Here is an 18,747-nt window from a genome sequence, read left to right as displayed (position 1 = left end):
TGAGGATGCTGCGTTCTGTTGTGGCTGGGGCATGGAGCAGAGGCTTGTAAAGCCCAGGCAAGAGAGGCACATGTGATCTTCCCCAGCTTCAGGTGAATGGCTCTCCAAATCCATCTGGTGGTTCTTCTTCAGTGCCTGCCAGTTTAGCTGGAAATACACCTTCACCAAGCGGCTGACGCTCCGCTTGACTCTCTGGCCTATGGAGTTGACATTGTTAGGGGAACAAGGAAATGGAAGCCACTGGGACTCTTTGAACAAAAACAGTAAACCCAAAGCCATGCTTTCTTTGGGGAAATTTCGAGACTGGTTTAAAAGCACCAGGAAAGGCTGTGGGTGGGGACCTCCCCCAGAACCCACGAGCTCCATGTATTCGGGTGAACTCCACCCTAGAATCAGGGCTCCTGCTGGGGGCAGTGGCGGAGGCATCTCTCTGAGGGCTGCCGCATGCGGACAGTGGGGACTTACAAAGGGTCCTGGGAGATGTGGGGAGAGCAGGGAGCTGGGATCACACAGAGACTCTCTCTACAAAGCTACTGGGATCTGCTTTTGTGACCTCTGGGGTAAGTTCTCTTTTCCTTTAATGGAAAACCTCCTTCAAATTATGACAAAAGTCACGGGAGTCATTTATTCTTGACATTTATTTCACAGACAAGTTTTCAAGTGGACATCTAAGTGAACGTGAGTACGAAACAATGAAGAGACATACATTTATACCTGGAATGTACTCAGAGGCCAAAGCTAACAGCTGCACAAGCTGCTCACACATGACTTGCATTTGGGGCTTCCCCATCTCCTTCCTAGCGGAGTCTCGTCGCCACTGGGCACCAGATCTTGCATATGGGTTTTTTTTCACTCCAGCTCCTTGCCATCGGCTACCAAGGAGCTCCAGGGGCTGCCTGTGGGTGAACATGAGTGATGTGTCCTTTCTCCTCACTGTGCAGGCTCCTAGGCTGCTCATGGCCTCCCTCCTCCTAAAGTATGAAGTGAGTTCAGTGTGGCCTGGATGCCACCTGCCATGGCAGACCAGGCTGGCTACCTGGTCTTATAACCTGCAGCCTCACTAAACATTAGAGCCAGAGTGGTCTTGGCAATCAAGTTCAACATCTCTCCAGATAAGGAACACTAGCCCAGAGAGGCTGAGGTTTGTCAAACAACGATCAGTAAGTGATAGCGACGAGACTGAAATGTGTCCTTTTCGGCTTCTGGTCTAACGCTCACTCCCCTAGGGCAGGCTGCCCAGAGCGGTTTAAACGTATGTGTGAAGTTTCCTTCTTTAAAGAAGATTTATGGACAAGTAAGGTTGTATGTGTAATAAAATCACTGGTAGGAACTGGAGGTATTTGCGGGGGTAACAAAGCAAGTGTAGGCGGGGAATACAAGCCAGTTTCCAAATGCCTTGGGTCAGATGTCTGAGAATAAAATGTCCAGTTGTTCATACTGCTTTTAAAAAATAGGATGTGGGGTAATTTTCAAAGAAATCAGATGGGATTAAACAAATAGAGATTTTAGGTAGTTGGTTGAGGTGGCTTGTATGTTTTCTTGAGCTTTCCAGCAGCCAGAACAAAGAGAAAAAAGCAGTAAGTTATAAAAATCACAGTGTTTGAAATCCTTTTTTTTTTTTTTTTCCTGTTTAGGGTCAGAGCTTTCCCTGGTACCGAGACCCAGAAAAAAACCCTTTTCCTATGGATCTTCATAAAGGCAATGCCATGTGATATAAAAGATACATTATTCATTTTGACTTTCATGCTCCAGTTGAGAAAAGACAAGACGCACGTCGTCTTGGTCTAAGCTGGTGGGCAGGACCTTCTATTCCTTCAGCACAGAGAAAGTTCGTGAAGGCAACTTAACCCACGTCTAAGAACACCGGCAGGGGAACTTGGGTTCTACCTCTGTGCAGCCCCAGACAAATGAAGCTCACACAGACTCGGTCTGTCCCACTTGAGATGGAATGGGTCCTGCACTGTTCCTGCCATTAGGGACGTCGGGGACGCAGAGGTATACAATTCAAGGCAATTCAGAAAAATGCTTTTGCAGGTGCTAGTGGTCTTCTCACAGTGGAGTCACCGACATTTTGCAAGTGACACGAAGGTAACTGGCATTAATTACCCTTGCTGCAATGCCTCCTCTGTTGTACTGCCAGGTCCTTGAGCATGGGCACCACATCTCTATGTTCGCATCCCCTTAACTGTGCCTGGAACACAGCCTTACACGGAACAGTACTTAATACTTAGGAATAAATCATCTACTTTCCCGAATCATGCTTCCATATAATTATCAATCCTGTGTATGTGTTACTACGTGGTGATTTCTATTCATGGGCGTCTTCTCTAGGGCTGGATTTTCAGAACATCTACACGATACAAGCACACGCCCATGGGCACCACACGCATCTCACTGTGCTAGGCACACTAACGACATAACACTGCACTTAACCACTAGAAGTCTATGATTCAGACCACACGCAGGAAATCAACCTACTGAGGTGTGAACAGTCGTAACGTCTTCAACACATATAAATCACAAACGTGTATCAGTGTGTACCTGAGTCACTGCCTTCCCGCAGGCCACACCCTATTCTGGCACCATGAACTGGATTCTTTATACACTGCCTACCCTCCTCGGAACTTTGCGGAACAGGCTTTGAAAGATTCAAAGGTACTCAAAGGAAAAATATGATCTCCAGAGGGTTTCAAATAAGAGAACATCTGACAAAGGAGGAGGGAGATCAGATCAGAAGAATCTTCGCACAGCCCTGACTCTGGCTGTCCTTCCACCGAACTCAGGACTTCCCCTCCCCAAAGCAAAGCCGCCCCAGGTTACCTATGTAGTAATGGTATAAATGTCACTGGCCTCGTCCTGGAGCAATCAGCCTTGGAAGACCAGATTTCGTGGTTTTATCTCTAACTTCCAGAAATGAATTAATTACCTCCCTGCTTTTCCCCTCCCCATTTTGACTCTTCCTTCAATACCTGCTGGGTTAGTGCTAGGGGATTATCAAAGAGATTTTTTAGACAAATAGGTAAATAAGAAAAACAACAAGTATTCTAGATTGGAAGTTTCTATAAATCCACTTTCACTCAGTAAGCTAAGTAAGCTATAGAGTTATATAAATTACTCTGGGCTCTACATTCAGGTTGATGATCCTATGAACGGGGACCAACTACAAGGCTCCGAAAAGGATGATGTATTTAACAAACAGCCCCGGAGGTGGTGGTCTGAATGAGGGGCTATCTGATCTAGAGCAGGCCTAAGGAGTCTGACTGGTCTTAGAAACAGTGAAGGTGTCTGGTTTCTACCACACTTCTTCCCTACTTCCTTAATGTTTGAGAAAACTATTATTATGGAACATTATACTAAGTGTGGGGTAGGGAGGCATAAAATAATGCCAACATGCCAGTCATGTTCTAGGGAAGAACCAGAAGAGTGGTAGGGTAGAACGTGTCTGAGTTGATTCTACTTTAATGAGACACACCACGGGCATGCATCCTATTTAATCTGGAGAGGGCCTGGTAGTTCAGGAGAGTCAGATGAGAGCACCCAAAACACCTAAGAGGTAAGTGTAGGACTTACGAGAAATGGTAAGAATTGAATTATTTAGGGGCTGGAGAAGCAGTAGCCAAGGAGGTTTTGGTCCAGAGAAGGTCAGCACGATGGGTAATCACTTGCTTCTCATCTCTATGGAGGGCCAGACAAACCACATTTGGTTTCAGTGGCAATATAGGGACTCCACCCTAGCTGTGGGAATCAACTTGACACAAAAGTGTATCGTGCAACAGACTTCTCAAGGAAGTTGTAAAATCTCATTATCCCTTGTATCTTTAAAGCCAAGATGCATGTGGTGTCATCCTGATCAACCCTGAAAGTTCTACCCCCACAAGAAATGTGGGATTGAGCTGCATCCAGGTTCCCACGTGGTGGACAACAGGAAACTTTCAGCATGTTGGGTCTGCTCGTAAACAACTTTCAGCTACGTGGAAGGACCTTGAATGTTGCTGGACTTGGCAGTCCTATGGCAGAGGCCTTGACGTACCAAAGGGACGGTCACTCTGAACCCAGACAGGATGTCTTCACCACCTTGCTAAGGGAGAAGTTGAGAGGAACAGACTGGTCAAGTTAGAGGCGGAGGTGAGAATACGAGGCGGGCTCCTAGTTTATTTGTATTCTCAAGCTTGTCTTGGGAATTATACTTCATAGCTAAGAAAAGACTGCTTCCATGGATGAGGCTGGGGTAAAATGGCTAATGGGGCACGTAGGAGAAGAGGTCAACGTCAAAAAGTTTTCCTGAATTCATCAGTCTTTCCCTTAGGCAGGTTCTCTGGGGAATATGTGGATGGTGGGTGCGGCAGAAGCTTTTCTCTGGAATGAACTTCCCGATGTTTGGTGAGGACAGAACTCTTACTGAAACGTTTGTCACACTGAGCACAGCCATAGGGCTTCTCTCCAGTGTGTGTCCTCCGATGCTCTCGAAATCTTGTACAGTTATTGAAACTTTTCTCGCAATCCACACATTTATAGGGGTTCTCACCCGTGTGGACCCTGCGGTGGGCACTGAAATGGGAGCTGTTGGTAAAGCTCTTCCCACACTCCCCACACTGATAGGGCTTCTCTCCAGTGTGGGTTCTCTGATGTATGATAAGACTCGAGCTCTGACTAAAGCATTTGCCACATTCCCCACACCTGTAGGGTTTCTCCCCAGTATGGATTCTCTGGTGGGCACCGAAGTTGGAGGAGTCATTAAAGCTTTTCCCACAGTCAAGACATTTAAAAGGTTTTTCTCCAGTGTGGATTCTTTGATGTCTGATTAGGCTCCTGCTTCTACCAAAGCACTTCCCACAGACGCTGCATTTATAAGGATTTTCCTTCTGGTGGGACATCCGGCACATAAGACGAGCATTCCTTCCAAAGCTTTCTACATATTTGAGCAGCCGGTAGGGTCTCTTCCCCATGAAAGGCCTCAGATGCCCTATAGCTTTCCCTAAATCTCTTGATTGAGATGTCAGCTTTCCCTGTCTGATGCCTTGGAGGGTTTCCCATTGTCTTCCTGAGATACATTCCCTTTTACGGTATTTACCTGGATCAGCGTTCTGGGAAACGACCCTTTTAGACTTTTCTATTAATGCCCTATGCTGCTCCATGTCCTTATATATTACCTGTGTTGTATCCTCCTTGATACTTCCTCCAATTTCAAAATCTGGAAAAAAAAAATAGACGATAAAAATTCCAGACCAGTCCTTTATTAACATAAACAACATAGCCAACAAGGCTTTGTGTGTTAGGATGCCTGTGTACTTCTCTGGCCTCTCGGGTCCTGTTATCATCCTCTGATTCATTGTCCCTTCTTTTTTTTTTTTTTTTTTTTTTAAAGATTTTATTTATTTATTTGACAGAGAGAGATCACAAGTAGGCAGAGAGGCAGGCAGAGAGAGAGGGAAGCAGGCTCGCTGCTGAGCAGAGAGCCCGATGCGGGACTCGATCCCAGGACCCTGAGATCATGACCTGAGCCGAAGGCAGTGGCCTAACCCACTGAGCCACCCAGGCGCCCTCATTGTCCCTTCTTTTCATTCAGTGCCATGAACAGCCAGTAACACCTCGTACATAGTAGGCCTTCAGAAATGTTTTCTGAATGGAAGTAAAATCCAAGCTGTTATTCCCCATCCAGACCCTGAGTAACAGGGGGCCAATTCAGCTCTCTCCCCGAAGTTCTACTCCCACTCACCCTGCTTTCAAAATTTCACATCTGCGCTACAATACACTGTGGATTCTAGTGATCAGGTTCCAAATCCTCAATGGACTTCTAAGTTCATCAATATCTGATCATATCCTACCCAAGGCTATTTCTTCCTTCTCCTCACATGTTCCTGGGCCTGTTTTATCCAGCTGTCTCACACACAGACCTGGATTCAACTTAACTCTCACCATTCCCCACACTGGAATTACCCTCCCCTCACTCTCATCTATGTCCCATGCTCACTGCAAGGTGCATACTGGATGCCAGCTTTTCCAGGTCTTTTAGATTGACAGGCTTTGGAACCACACAGCTCTGGTTCTGATTCCACCCTGGTCACTTATTAGCCGTGGTTTTGCATGAACTTTTTATTATGCAAAATTCAAACATACAGAAAAGCTGAGACTATAGTACGTAAAACGAATTTCCATGAACCACTCACCCCACTTTAGTGATGATCTCTTTGTGGTCAGACTAGTCTCACCTCTATTCCCACCCACTTTCTGCTCCTTCTACCTAGATTATTTTGAATCAAGTTCTCAACGTTGTATTATTTCATCCAGGTCTGTTTGATCCCCAAACCCTGTTCTTAAGCATTTTGCCTTGTTTCTACTTGCCAGTTTTAAGATTTCTATCCTTGCATACACTGAATTGAAATTGTTGATATCCCTCTGCCCTCCCAACCCAAGTGGAGCAGCTGTGGTGTGGGTTGGGGAGAGGAGGGCAGCCATCAATCAGTCCATTAAGTTAAGTGAAAGTCCCAACAATGCCATCTTTCATTTAGCACTTCTTTTGAAGCGTTCTCTTTGGGTCCAACATTGTCCTGGGATTTGAAGGAAGTCACAGCCTCGTGGCTGGCTCAGATAGAGTCTGACAATTTAGTGACAGGTCTGCAGCTTGATTTACAAAATGAGACTCACAAGGGATGGTACCGAAAGACTTTGTTTCCAGGAGTCAAAACCTGGGTTATACAGGACTTAACGATTTCAGCCTTCAAACCATGATTTCTCATATGAACAATAGCAGAAAGCACATGTAGGCCCCTTCTCTAGCGTTTGTTTTGAGTGGGCAGACAGTGCAGAAGGAAACTGTAACAGGTAAGGACAGAAAGGTAAGATGAGCTCAGACCGAGGATGGCTGTGGAACCTTAATACAAGACTGATGGGAAACCTGGTTTGGAGAATTTTACAAAAGTCTAGACAAGAGAAAGAGAAAGGCTAAACCTCTCTCACCACAGGTAGTGGCTGTGGTGACTAATGAGGGGACAGATGGAAGCTCTACAACAGCTGAGAAAAAAGTATTCTCTGCTTGGATGTAAATAATGAGAGAGAAAGCATCAAAAACATCTCTAAAGTTTTAAATCTGGATGTGGGAGGACACAGGGAAGAGCCAAGGTGCAGGAAGGAAGACCGTGATTTTAGTTGTGAAATTTTAAGTCTGGGCTGCTGTGGGGACAGATGCCCATGAGGGCACCAGCAGTCTGTTGGAAACGTGCAGTCAAGTCTCTCTCTCATTTTGCCTCTGACTGTCTTTTTCAGATGATACAAAGCATTGATCCATACAGACAAAAACGGAGGCTGAAATCCCAAGGACTGAATCACTAGAACGTCAGCTCCTTCCTTGAATAGAAGCACCATGAGAAAGACACTTTGTTTTATTCACTGCTGGATCCCCCATTCCTCACACAGCACAGGCTCCTCAAACACCTGTTTAAGGAATAAATACTCATGGGCGATATGCAGAGAGTTACTGATTCTTCAGTGAATCACCCTTCCCCCTCGATGGTCCTTACCATTTGGGCTTTGCAGTAGACCTGGAGGCCCCTGGAACTCCGACTCTTGCACAATGTCCTCTTCACTCATTCTCTCACTGCCAGAATCTTCTACCATCGCCTCTTGTGAGGTCTCCTCAGGTTCCCAGCCTGTAGGTTCCTGGGGTTCAATTTCAGTATCCTCTCCTTCTTGCCCTGAGGGTGATGGAATTTCTTCTGGAGTGCTGGCGGAAGGGGCAGGGGCCCGAGCGTTAATCAGGGCATCCATCTCCTTGTAGAACGCACAGGACTCCAGCACGTGACCGTTTTTCACCTTGCGGTAGCTCTTCTGGAGGCTTTTGAACTTGGTCCGGCACTGTTCCGGCGTCCGGAGGAAGCCACACTCCCGCAGTTGTTCTGCCACGGCCCCATACAGCTTGCTCTTCCGATGACAGGCTTGGAGAGCTTCATAAAACCGAGTCTCACGGAGGATATCAAGAAAAGTTTTGGTTTCCTCGTACCCCCAGTGCACACCTGCCATGGAAAGAAAAAGTGCAAAGACATAAGACATAAGCAGCCTCGAAACATAAGGGGTAAAAGAAAATAGATCCCCTTCACGGTGGCAACAGGAACCATGACCTGCCGGGGGAGAAAATGCGCAAAAAATGAGAGGGTCTATATAAAAAAATCTATAATTCACTGAAAGATATAAATTAACTAGAAAAAAATGGAGAGACACTATGTTTCTGGATAGGAAGACTCAAATTGTACAGGTTCAGTTCTCAAATGAATCTAGAAAGTCAACATCCCAATAGGATTTTTAAACTGAAGTTGTTAAACTGATCTCGAAGTTTATTTGGTAGAGTAAGAACGTAGTCCCACAGATCTGCCACCGCTATGGCGATTAGCCAAGGATACACAAGTCTTCTCTAAATGATTTAGACTAACAGACTAGGACACTTTTTTAACGAGTCTTCCTTGACGAGCAGAACTATATCTAGAGTCATTTTTGATGTCACTGAGTCCTCTACTGTAAGAGATGAAATGACTTGCAAGACAAGCAGATGTTCTGCATCTATGGCAGAATCAAACTTTTCAGGACATGTCTGAGCAGTTTGTTAAACTATGCTTTGTGTCTGTTTTGTAAGTAGGAAGAAGTCACTTCTATCCTCAGTCTTACCCCGTGCTCTCCTCCAGGCCTAGCTTGGGACCACCCTCCTGTCTATGGATTTCCAGATTGGGGAGCATCTGTCCATGCACGATGTATCTTCCCCGTGTTTTCCTGAGCTATCTCTTTTGAATAGATATAATCATGAGTGGACCCCCAGCTCTCCTAGCCTGATTTATTTTTCCACTCTAAGAACTTAACATCTTTTAAAAAAGATTATTATTATTATTAGATATAATAACTTATAATATTATAAATTATATTATTATATATTTATATACAACTACATATAAAATTATATTATATGCAATATATATCTTATATATTATCTTATATATAATATATATCTTATATATTACATGTAATATATAAACCTAATTATATTTATATATTATAATTAATTATAAATTATATATCATACTAATATAAAATTCATAACAATAAATTTATTATTTATTATTATTATTAGAGAAATAGAGAGAGCATGAGTGGGAGTCAGAGGGAGTGGGAAAAGCAGACTCCCTGCTGAGCAGGAGCTCAATGTGGGGCTCGATCCCAGGACCCTGGGATCATGACCTGAGCAGAAGACGGACACTTAATTGACTGAGCCACCCAGAAGCCCCTCGAACTTATGATCTTTTCCTAAGGTAGACTGGAGAAACTTTCCTAATAATAGGGACACCTGGCTATGTCTCATTGCATTTCACCAGAAGAAAGTTTCTCTTTCTCATTTTGCCTCTGCCTATCCTTTTTTTTTCATGCATATCACAAAGAACTGAGATGTTTGTGTTTAACATCTACAGAATGCCTTCCTCAATTTTTATCTATTACTTCATTTAACACTAATGATCCTGGAATCCTGTCACGTTTTACTGATGAGAAAACTGAACTTCAGAGTACTTACAGGATGGGGCTACTGTCACCCAGCTGTTAACTGCTGGGTTAGTTCTGCATGTCCCCAATTTCGACATAAGCTTTTGTTTATATCGTATGTGGTATATCTTTTTCCATCTTTTAATTTCAAGGTCTCTGTGACTTATACTTCACACATATCTCTTGTAAGCAATATTTCATTTTTTAAAAATGATTGATGGTCTTTTAAGTTTGTAACTAACGACATATTTGGATATATGTCTACCATCTTACTGTGTTTTCCATTAGACTCATCTACTTTGTGTTCCTTTTTCTCTCCTTTCTTGTCTTCTTCTACAATTACAATTTTTTACTTTCTTCAGTTATATAGTCTTTTACTGGTCATCCTAGATAGTATAACAATGTATCTTTGCCTTATTATAATTCAACACAACTGGCTGGTTTCTACCAATCCTCAGATGAGGGCTCTCCAGAGTCCTTTGACTTTATTTATCTTCCTTCCACAGGCTCCAAATACTCAAATCCATGCTGTCCTCTAGCCTGAGAAAGAACTGTCACAGCCACTGCTCAGACTGCACCAGGGGCAGCAGCAAACACCTGAGAGTACATTCAGTGATTAGTGGCAAGATGCTTATGGCAGCACTCCCCAAATTTGACTGCCTCTGGTCTATTTACTCTATTTACTACAAGCCCATATCATCCATTTTCATACCCGAAGGAAAGAACACAATTCTTACCACTCAGGTTCTGAAACAAGACAGGGGCACCACGAATCTCAGACTTCCGGATAAATTCAACGCCCATTTCATCACCATCAGATTCCTCTGCGGCATCTTCCTCCTCCACCAAACTGATCCGTTCTTTAGCACTGATATCAACTCTCTTTAGTCTGGGGAGAGAGAGAATCTCCTTTGGCTTATCAGCAGATGAAGCATGGGCTGCAGGGTTCAACAGAGCGTCCATGTCCTCAAAGAAGGCACAGGGTTCCAGCACATGGCCATTTCTCACCTTCCGATAGCTCTTCTGGAGGCTTTTGAACTTGGTGCGGCACTGTTCTGGCGTTCGGAGGAAGCCACACTCACGGAGCCACTCAGCAACAGCCCCGTACACCTGGCTGTTTCGGGGACAAGCCTGCAGCGTCTCATAAAACCGAGACTCCTTGAGAATGGCCAGGAAAGTCTTTGTTTCCTCATAGCTCCAATGCACGCCTGCTATCTTCTCATCTTCTAATCCCCAGTGCTGCTGTTCGCCCCACATTCTCCCCGCACTGTGCGCAGGGATCTGAGCCGTGTGAACTGGCTTCTCCTTGATGTGGTTGCTCCGGAGAGTAATATTCCTTTTGTTAGAAGAGTGCAGACCCAGGGTCCATGGCTCCTTTCTTTGCTCCAGCCGGGCAATCTTGTTAGACACAGACACAGTACTTCCTACAAGAGAAACAAATTTCATGCTAAACCAGAGGTCAGAGTGTCCTCATCTGTGGCTCTAGCAGGCCCTTCTGGACACTTGTGCACGCCTATCCTCGAAATGTCTTGTCCCCTCTCTTCTAGAGCCTTCCTCAAACATGACAGAGCACAGCATGGTCATTCTTACTACCTACGGTATAGTTATAGTTATCCTTACACCTCTCTTCTTTGGCACAATTATCTACTAACTTACATTATCAGGTTACTTCTCACACATATACCATTTCTTTCTCTGACTAGTTCTTAAGGGAAGACCTTTAAGGGTAAGAAACATACATTCTATTACCTTTGATTCCCTCTCAGTGTCTAACATTGTGCAGGGTTCAGCAACTGCTGTAACCAGTATTTGTTACTCATGGAACCAAGTGTGCTTACACTGGTCCCCACATATTCCCACCCCTACCCCAACATATGTGTGTGCACACACATACACACATACTGGGGCTAGGAGAGATACATCAAGAATTTGGAGATACATGTGGCAAGGTTAATAGGAAAGAGATGGAAGGAGAAGGATCGTCAAGAGAAGACGCATCACATCAAATCCTTTCTGAAAGAACCCTGGGGATGGAGATTTGCTCTTTATTTTTACATGAGAGAGGTAAGTGTAGGATTAATGAAAGTTTGAATATCTATAAAAACCAGGCAGACAGTGAGAAGGTGGGCCCATGGTGTCTGACATTTGATTTTTCATCTGGATATCCAGATTTACAAACTAAGAGCAAATTAAAATGTTGTGCAAGGCCAAAATATGTGTATAGGCTAGACTGAGCCCATAAGCCATTAGTTTACAACCTATGATAAAGGATTGGGGCAGGTGTCTCTGGGCCTGGGTCTTTCTACATGTCATCACAGTTGACCCTTGAACAAAGGCAGGGTAGGGAACCAAGCCTGTGTAGTCAAAAGTCCATGTATAACTTCTCACTCCCCCAAAACTTAACTACTAATAGGCTACTATTGACAGGAAGCCTTACTGACAACATAGTCCATTAACATGTATTTTGTGTATTATATATAATTACATACTATATTCCCCTAATAAAGCAAGTTAGAGAAAAGAAAATGTTATTTAAAAAGTCATAAGGGAGAGAAAATATATTCACAGTTCTATGTGTATTTACTGAAAAAAAAAATCCATCTAGAAGTGGACCTACACAGTTCAGACCGTCTCGTTCAAGACTGTACATGTGCAGGTGCTGGGCTAAACCTGAATTCTCCGAGGATGATCCCCATCCCACTAGAGGGATCCCACACTTGACTCAGGACTCTCACACAGCACGCTGGTAGGTCCGGGTGCCGTGTAAGCTGAGGTCACGCTAGGAATTGCCTGTGTGTGCAACCCAGGCAGACGGCTGGGATGCCTGCCGCTCTGGGATGGCCGCCTGCTACCACTGTGTCATCAGTGCCACCCCACGCTGGTCATGGCTTTTAGTTACCTTAACTGCTTTCTAATTATAAAGGATCATTGGTGTATCTTTATTTGCTGAGTTGGCACAGCCCATTTTATAATCTCCATACTTTAGTATCTACTCATAGTGTTGTCCAACAGAACTATCTGGGATGGCAGCAATGTTCTGTAATTGTGCTGTTCAATACAGCTGTCAAATAGCCTGGCGGTGGCTACAGCCACCAAGGAACTGAATTTTTAACTTGATTTAATTTTAATTAATTGTATAAAATTACATTGCCCTGTGTGGCTAGTGGCTACCCTATTAGCACATGTCTATATCCTCTCTGGTGTGGGTTAGGACACATTTTAGGCCTGTAATTTTATTAATAAGCAGTCTTCAACTTTCAGCTTATGTATGAATGAACTGTACTTATATCCACTAATGCAGTGACAAATCCTTCAGAAGTTTGCCTGGAAAGTGATACATCAATTGTTATGTGTGCCTGTGATTTTGTGCTATTTAAATTATTCACAACACACTACCAAGGTTATTGTATTGAAATTATCTTTTTCCTTCCATCTGTAAGATTTCTATCCATTCAACAATTATCTGCTGGCCCTCCACCCATGCATCTAGCTGTATGCAAAGTGTTGGGTTACTGCAGTTAGGTAAGGGCATATCATCAAAGACCTTGTGACTTTACGGAGCTTTTAGTCTAATGGGTGTGTGTAAGCTTAAATTTAAGTCGTATGAACGTGACAGTTGTATATAACCCCTCGCCAATGTTTTCATCCCTAAGTTAGGAGAATACATATGTATTTTAAACTGGAAGAAAGGAAGGAATGAGGAAGAGAACATAGACAAGTGATTACTAGGTCTGGTGAGCTGGCCACAGAAATGACTAGACAATCCATGGATGTCCTTTAGGTGTTGACAGTTACAACTATTGTATCATCAGTAGAAATAAAGATATCAAAAATCCCCAAATCTTTTATGTGAAAAGGGAAAGAATCCTTACCCAGGGAGACCATGTTCCCAACACTCTCTTTCCTAATATCCCGGTACAGGTCTCTGTGAGCGGGAATCTGATGTACGCTCTTTTTGTAGGAAAAACCTCTCGCCATGTGGACATCTTTCACTGGTCCCTGTAACAACACTAACAGCAATGACTACCAAGATAACCACACGGGTCTTCAAAGGATGAATGATCATGGAGGAAACAAAGAAGGGCCCCAAAGAAGAATTAAAATCAGGAAACCAAGTGTGTATGATGTGCCAAATGAAGCAGAAGATATTATAAAGAATCAGATCCAGCAAGGAGTCTCATTAATCAGAAGTCTGGGTCCAGTCTTCTCTGTAAAAGGAGTCAAGGGGGAATAGGCTCTTGGAGGGAGTATAAAAGTTTGAAGACAGTGAAGGCACAGGAAATCGTTGGGACTGAATACCCTAGGAAGGCAGGGAGAAGATTTGTAATGTACCTGAGACACAACAGGTAGTCGTGTGGTTGTTACTTCCTGATCCATGTTGTTCCATTCATTAGCAGGAGCAAGAACCCAGGGAGAAGGCCGAGCTGTAAGAAGAGAAAGAAACAATCAGGGTTCTGGGCTCTGGACCTTTAATTCATGCAGCCTCTCCTTTTAAGAAATGAAGATGCATAGAAAAGCCCCACCAAGTATAAATTGATCATTTCATCAGTGAGTTCAGAACAATGCCTGAACCATGGTACCCTGAAGCAGAGCTCACAAGTACGAATGCTTTTAGGGAGTTAGCAGACAAAGTGCATTATGAAGGGGGCCAGGTAAGGAATGGGGAAACTGGAGAGCACATACACCACTGAAAGGGTATACAGGCAATGCCCATTTCCACTTAATGCTTCATTGGGAAGCACTGGGCCTGCTATGGTTAGAGCTTCTCATATTTTCAGGAGAAGCCAGAAATCTGGACTTTTGTATAAAATCTCAAAAATTTTAAACCCTGAGAACTCCAAATGAACAAATGAATAAAACCCCAAACAAAAACCCACTGTAGGTAAAACACAACAAGTCTGACCTGACATGTGAGTTATCAGTTTGCAATCCCTAGTATGAGTTGATCAACACTTTAATATGCTAAAGAAGTTAACACACATAAATACATAGTCCTGGACACACAAGCAAATACATAGTACACTCCCTCAAAAGGTAGGAGGAAGATATATACTCATACATATAGCACAGTCTGCGGTCTAACTTCTACTCTGGAACTCGCAATCTAGGGAAAATTTCCAGAATGAATATTACTGTGATCAAGAACTCAAGAGCTTGCTCCACTACTTTCTAAAGAAGCAGACTGAATCACTTCCCTGGAAATGTATTACAGATATCCCCTGCTTTTCGAAAGTTCCTGTTATGCCACTTTGTTTTTATAAAAGGCATACATTAGTAACTATGTTTGCTAATGAAAAGAAATCCAAAAAAGGATTTTCACGTTTGCAAAAAAAAAAAAAAAAAAAAAGGTAAAAAGCGCAAATACTCTTCAGTATCTGCTTCTTAGTGAGCTGTTACGGAGGCAGGGGGAGTGGCATGGCTACAGTGGCCCTGTCCCGCTAAGCACCTCAACAGAACACACTTTTCCACATTGTGAATTCCTTGTCACCCTGGGATGGAGAAATCCAGAAACACCATACATTTATTGGACTAAGCTTTATCAGTTAAAGTAACTGAGAGCATGTAATCCAGGGGAACTCTGAAATCCAGAAAACATCTGGATTTAATCTTTGCAATGATTTCTATCACAATATGAATATCAGGAAAGATAAGGAGGTTGAGTACACAGCAGTAAATCCTGCCATTTGGTGAGGGGTGTGTAAAATCTGTCTGAGATTTGAAGTTTAAAAATAATTGTGCCATTATGGGAGAAAGGGAACTAACATTTATTGACCACTATATGTACTGGTCCCTTTACACTGCTTCTTTTAACCTACATTAACACCCTTATTATTTTCCTTTTACAAATGACAGAAGAGGAAGTTTGAGAAGTAACCTGACCAACGCCACACAGGAAATGGATGGCAGAGCTAGGTTTTGTGTCCTGGTTGTCTGCCTAATCGCTTAACCTCTGTGCGTTAACGCTCCTTTCCACATTACTTGCCCAAGGACAGATAGGCAGAGATACAGAGACAAGAAGATATGAACCCAAGCCTTCCGCTGTAGGTTCAGTGATCTTCCCATCCCTCTCTCTCAGCCTGACATGAGACTGGGGTCATAGAGATCACAGTACCCCAGGTGTTCAATTTCCTCCTACATGACTTATTAATGTCCAGGGCAGCTAGGAAGCCTGTGCTCCCTCCTCTATGAAATCTTATTGTTTACTGCTCTCATATGCTACTTCTGTGATGTCTCACTTGGGAGTCAATTTTTTAAAGTAAATATTTTGGGGTACCTGGGTGGCTCAGTCGGTTAAGCGCCTACCTTTGGCTCAGGTCATGATCTCAAGGTCCTGGGAATGGAGCCCCGCATTGGGCTCCTCACTCAGCAGGGAGTCTGCTTCTCCCTCTCACTCTCTCGAGTAAATAAATAAAATCTTTAAAAAAATACATTGTTTCCCTTTCCAAGTAGTTTTTAAAATTGTTTATAGTCAGCCAAAAACACAGACACATATACACAGCAGGACTGAAAAACACAAGCTGGTTATGGAATGGAGATTCTTAAATTTCACAGCAAGACCCTGAGGCCAGTCTGGAAAAACTAAGTTTTCCCAGAGTCCATCTTTAAGATGCTTCTTTCTTATGCTGTACATATTCCCAACTCTTGAAGTGAATGAACCCTTCCTTCCCAAATATTCAATTTATTTTCAAATACATATTAAGGGGATCCTACTCTAAACAAGTCATGGTGTTAGGGTTATAATATACATCTGCCATGGTCTCTGCACTGGGAATGCTCCAAGTTCTTCTTACCATTCTTGGGTAAGGGCCGATGCTCTCTCTTTCGGTTCAGCTGCTCTTCGTGTCCTGGGTGGAGGCTTCTAGCTTCCTCCAGAGACACCACTCTGGGTTGGGTCTCCACCTGCTCTGGCTGAAAGTCTGTTATCTCCCATGCTGCTCCCAGTGGGACCTGCTTCTCCGAGTGCACAGGACTGCTAACCTGGGAAATAAAGCCAATGCCATAATGGAAAGAGGGAGGAAAACAGGGCCAGAGAGGGCCAAACTTCCCCCAGAAAGATATCAAAGAAGGATAGAAGATGTGAGAAGAAATGAAAATTTCACTCCATTCCCAATGGAGTGTCCAAGGGCATTAGGTGAACAGTACTGTCCAGAAGTCTAGGGATAAGGCAACAGGAGAGTGCTCTTTATTAGCATACAGAGGGGGGAAAAAATCTATCAAGAGTAAAATACACAGCCTCCTTATTATTAGAATAGATACTAAGTCCTTGCATCTATTAGGTTCACAGAGCAGCAAAATAAATTCACTAGTGAACTGAAAATATAAAATTAATTTCCACATGTAGTGTATATTCCTGATCAACACAGCAGCCTGCTGATAGGTCTTTATACGAATGCAAATCCTGAGCAAGGTGAAACTGCAAATCTTGCAGGATTTCATGAGGTTAATGAAAGGGCTGTTGAAAACAACTAAAAGACCGTGAAATACCACTGACAAACGAAGATCTGCTGGTTAAACTAGAGAAGAGTGACAAGGATGATGGCATCAAGGGCACCTCAGAAGACACGCATTGGAATATTAAAGGACTAGAGAGGACCCCGGGATGACTGATGAAGTTTGTGCTTGCTTTCTTTGCAACAACGGCCCTCTTTAAAATCAGGCTGCAAAAGTCCAACCCTGCAAAGCATAATGTATTGTTCTCTCACATAATTTTTGGGAAACATTACACCAAAGACGTGAACAAACACTTAGATGCATAATGTTTAACTTCATTTGCAAAAGACTATTTCAAGCAAGGTTTTTTTTTTCCCCCTTCCGATTTAATATGAAATTCCGATCCTCTTTTGATTCACTTTAAAGGTCTCTCATTAGTACCATTTATCCCTCCATAAGCCCTTATCTGCAAGGCATCCCTGCCCCCCTACCCCCCTGCACTTACCCATCTCCTTCTAAATACAACTGCTTGGAAAATCCTCTCTCACCTGCTGTCTTAGTCTTCCAGTCTCTTTCTCCAAATGTATTACCAGGGCCACCGCCTCCTCTCCGCTTTCCGGACACTGCTTCTGTGCCCACGCCTGAATCTTCTTCGGTAAAATGGTGAGAAACTGTTCAATCACCAGTAGCTCAAGGATCTGCTCCTTGGAACGCATTTCGGGCTTCAGCCACCGGCAGCAAAGTTCCCAGAGTTTACTGAAAGCTTCATGGGGTCCAGTCACATCCTCGTAACAGAATTGCCTGAAGCATTTGCGAAAGGTCTCAGCCTCAGAGCCCTCGGATCCTTCCAGAGTGGGTTCCGCTGCCCACTCGGAGTCCTTTTCCACCTTCATTATTAAGCATCCCTCAACCTCCAAGGGAGCATCGATCTGAGGGTCCAGGGATGCAGCCATGCTCCAACCAGGTGGTCAACCTCACATCTAGCTCCAAGTAGACTCATAAACCTCCGAGAGTTCTCTGCTTAACGATTTTGAAAGTGGAACGGTAAGGAAGTGAAAAAAAGGCAGTCAGCCGCAACAGGGTACTCCGGGTTCGTTAATCAAATCCATCCTAGACGCTTGAAAAGGAGAATGTGTACCCTAAGGTCACAAACCCGGCGTCTTCTCCAAACAAGATGTGGTTTTCCACGGTGCATCTCTTTTAGTGCAATGTCCGAAAGAGCAAAGCCAGGGAACCGGGAGAAAATCAGGGGGACAGAAGGCGGGGTGGGCGAGGGCGGACAGCAGGACGGGAGGGGGTTGGGCTCCGGGGAGGCGAGGCCCCGGGTGGGTGGGGCCGGATGTGCAGGCCCCGCCCGGCCGGGGGTTCGGGGTTCGAGGAGCGAAGCTCGGCCCGCGCGGCGCGCCCAGGCCGCTGCGGGTGGCCTGTGGGGCCGGCCGTGTCTGAGGGCAGCGCCGGGCTCTTTCGGGCCCAAGGCGGTCCTGACAGTCCTCAGGAACCCTCCGCACGCCAAGGAAAGGCCGCAAGGCGGTTCTGCCCCTGAGGGGAAAGAAACCGGGGGACCCAACGAGACCTCAAAGAGGACGGTCGTCGACCCCGCGCGCGGCCTGGTCCGCTCCGCCCGCGGACTGCGCGGGGGGCGCTGGGAGCCGTGGCCACGCATGCGCCGCCCGCGACCGCGCGCCGCGGGGTCCGGAGAGGCTTCCTCGTGGGCGAGGGGCTGAGGGAGAGGGCTGCGTGGTGGACTCTCGCGAGAGCGCGCAGCGCAGCGCCTCGCCGCTGAGGGACTTTTAAGAATGA

At 44.6% G+C, this 18,747-nt stretch overlaps 1 protein-coding gene across 1 annotated transcript; it reads right to left on the bottom strand.

Moving 5' to 3' along the window:
* Positions 1-655: 655 nt before the first annotated feature.
* On the bottom strand, positions 656-18,524 carry ZKSCAN2 (zinc finger with KRAB and SCAN domains 2). Its single transcript, XM_045994340.1, has 7 exons — positions 17,496-18,524; positions 16,308-16,494; positions 13,849-13,940; positions 13,389-13,515; positions 10,254-10,940; positions 7,518-8,009; positions 656-5,191 (listed from the first exon to the last, which is right to left on the bottom strand). Exons 1-7 carry the CDS (start codon positions 17,898-17,900, stop codon positions 4,269-4,271), a joined length of 2,913 nt encoding a protein of 970 aa, XP_045850296.1. The 5' UTR covers positions 17,901-18,524; the 3' UTR covers positions 656-4,268.
* Between the last annotated feature and the right edge of the window lie 223 nt (positions 18,525-18,747).

This window comes from Meles meles, chromosome 21 (genome assembly GCF_922984935.1).
Source record: "Meles meles chromosome 21, mMelMel3.1 paternal haplotype, whole genome shotgun sequence".
Taxonomy (NCBI): Eukaryota; Metazoa; Chordata; class Mammalia; order Carnivora; family Mustelidae; genus Meles; species Meles meles.
This window is presented reverse-complemented; position numbering and strand designations above follow the sequence as displayed.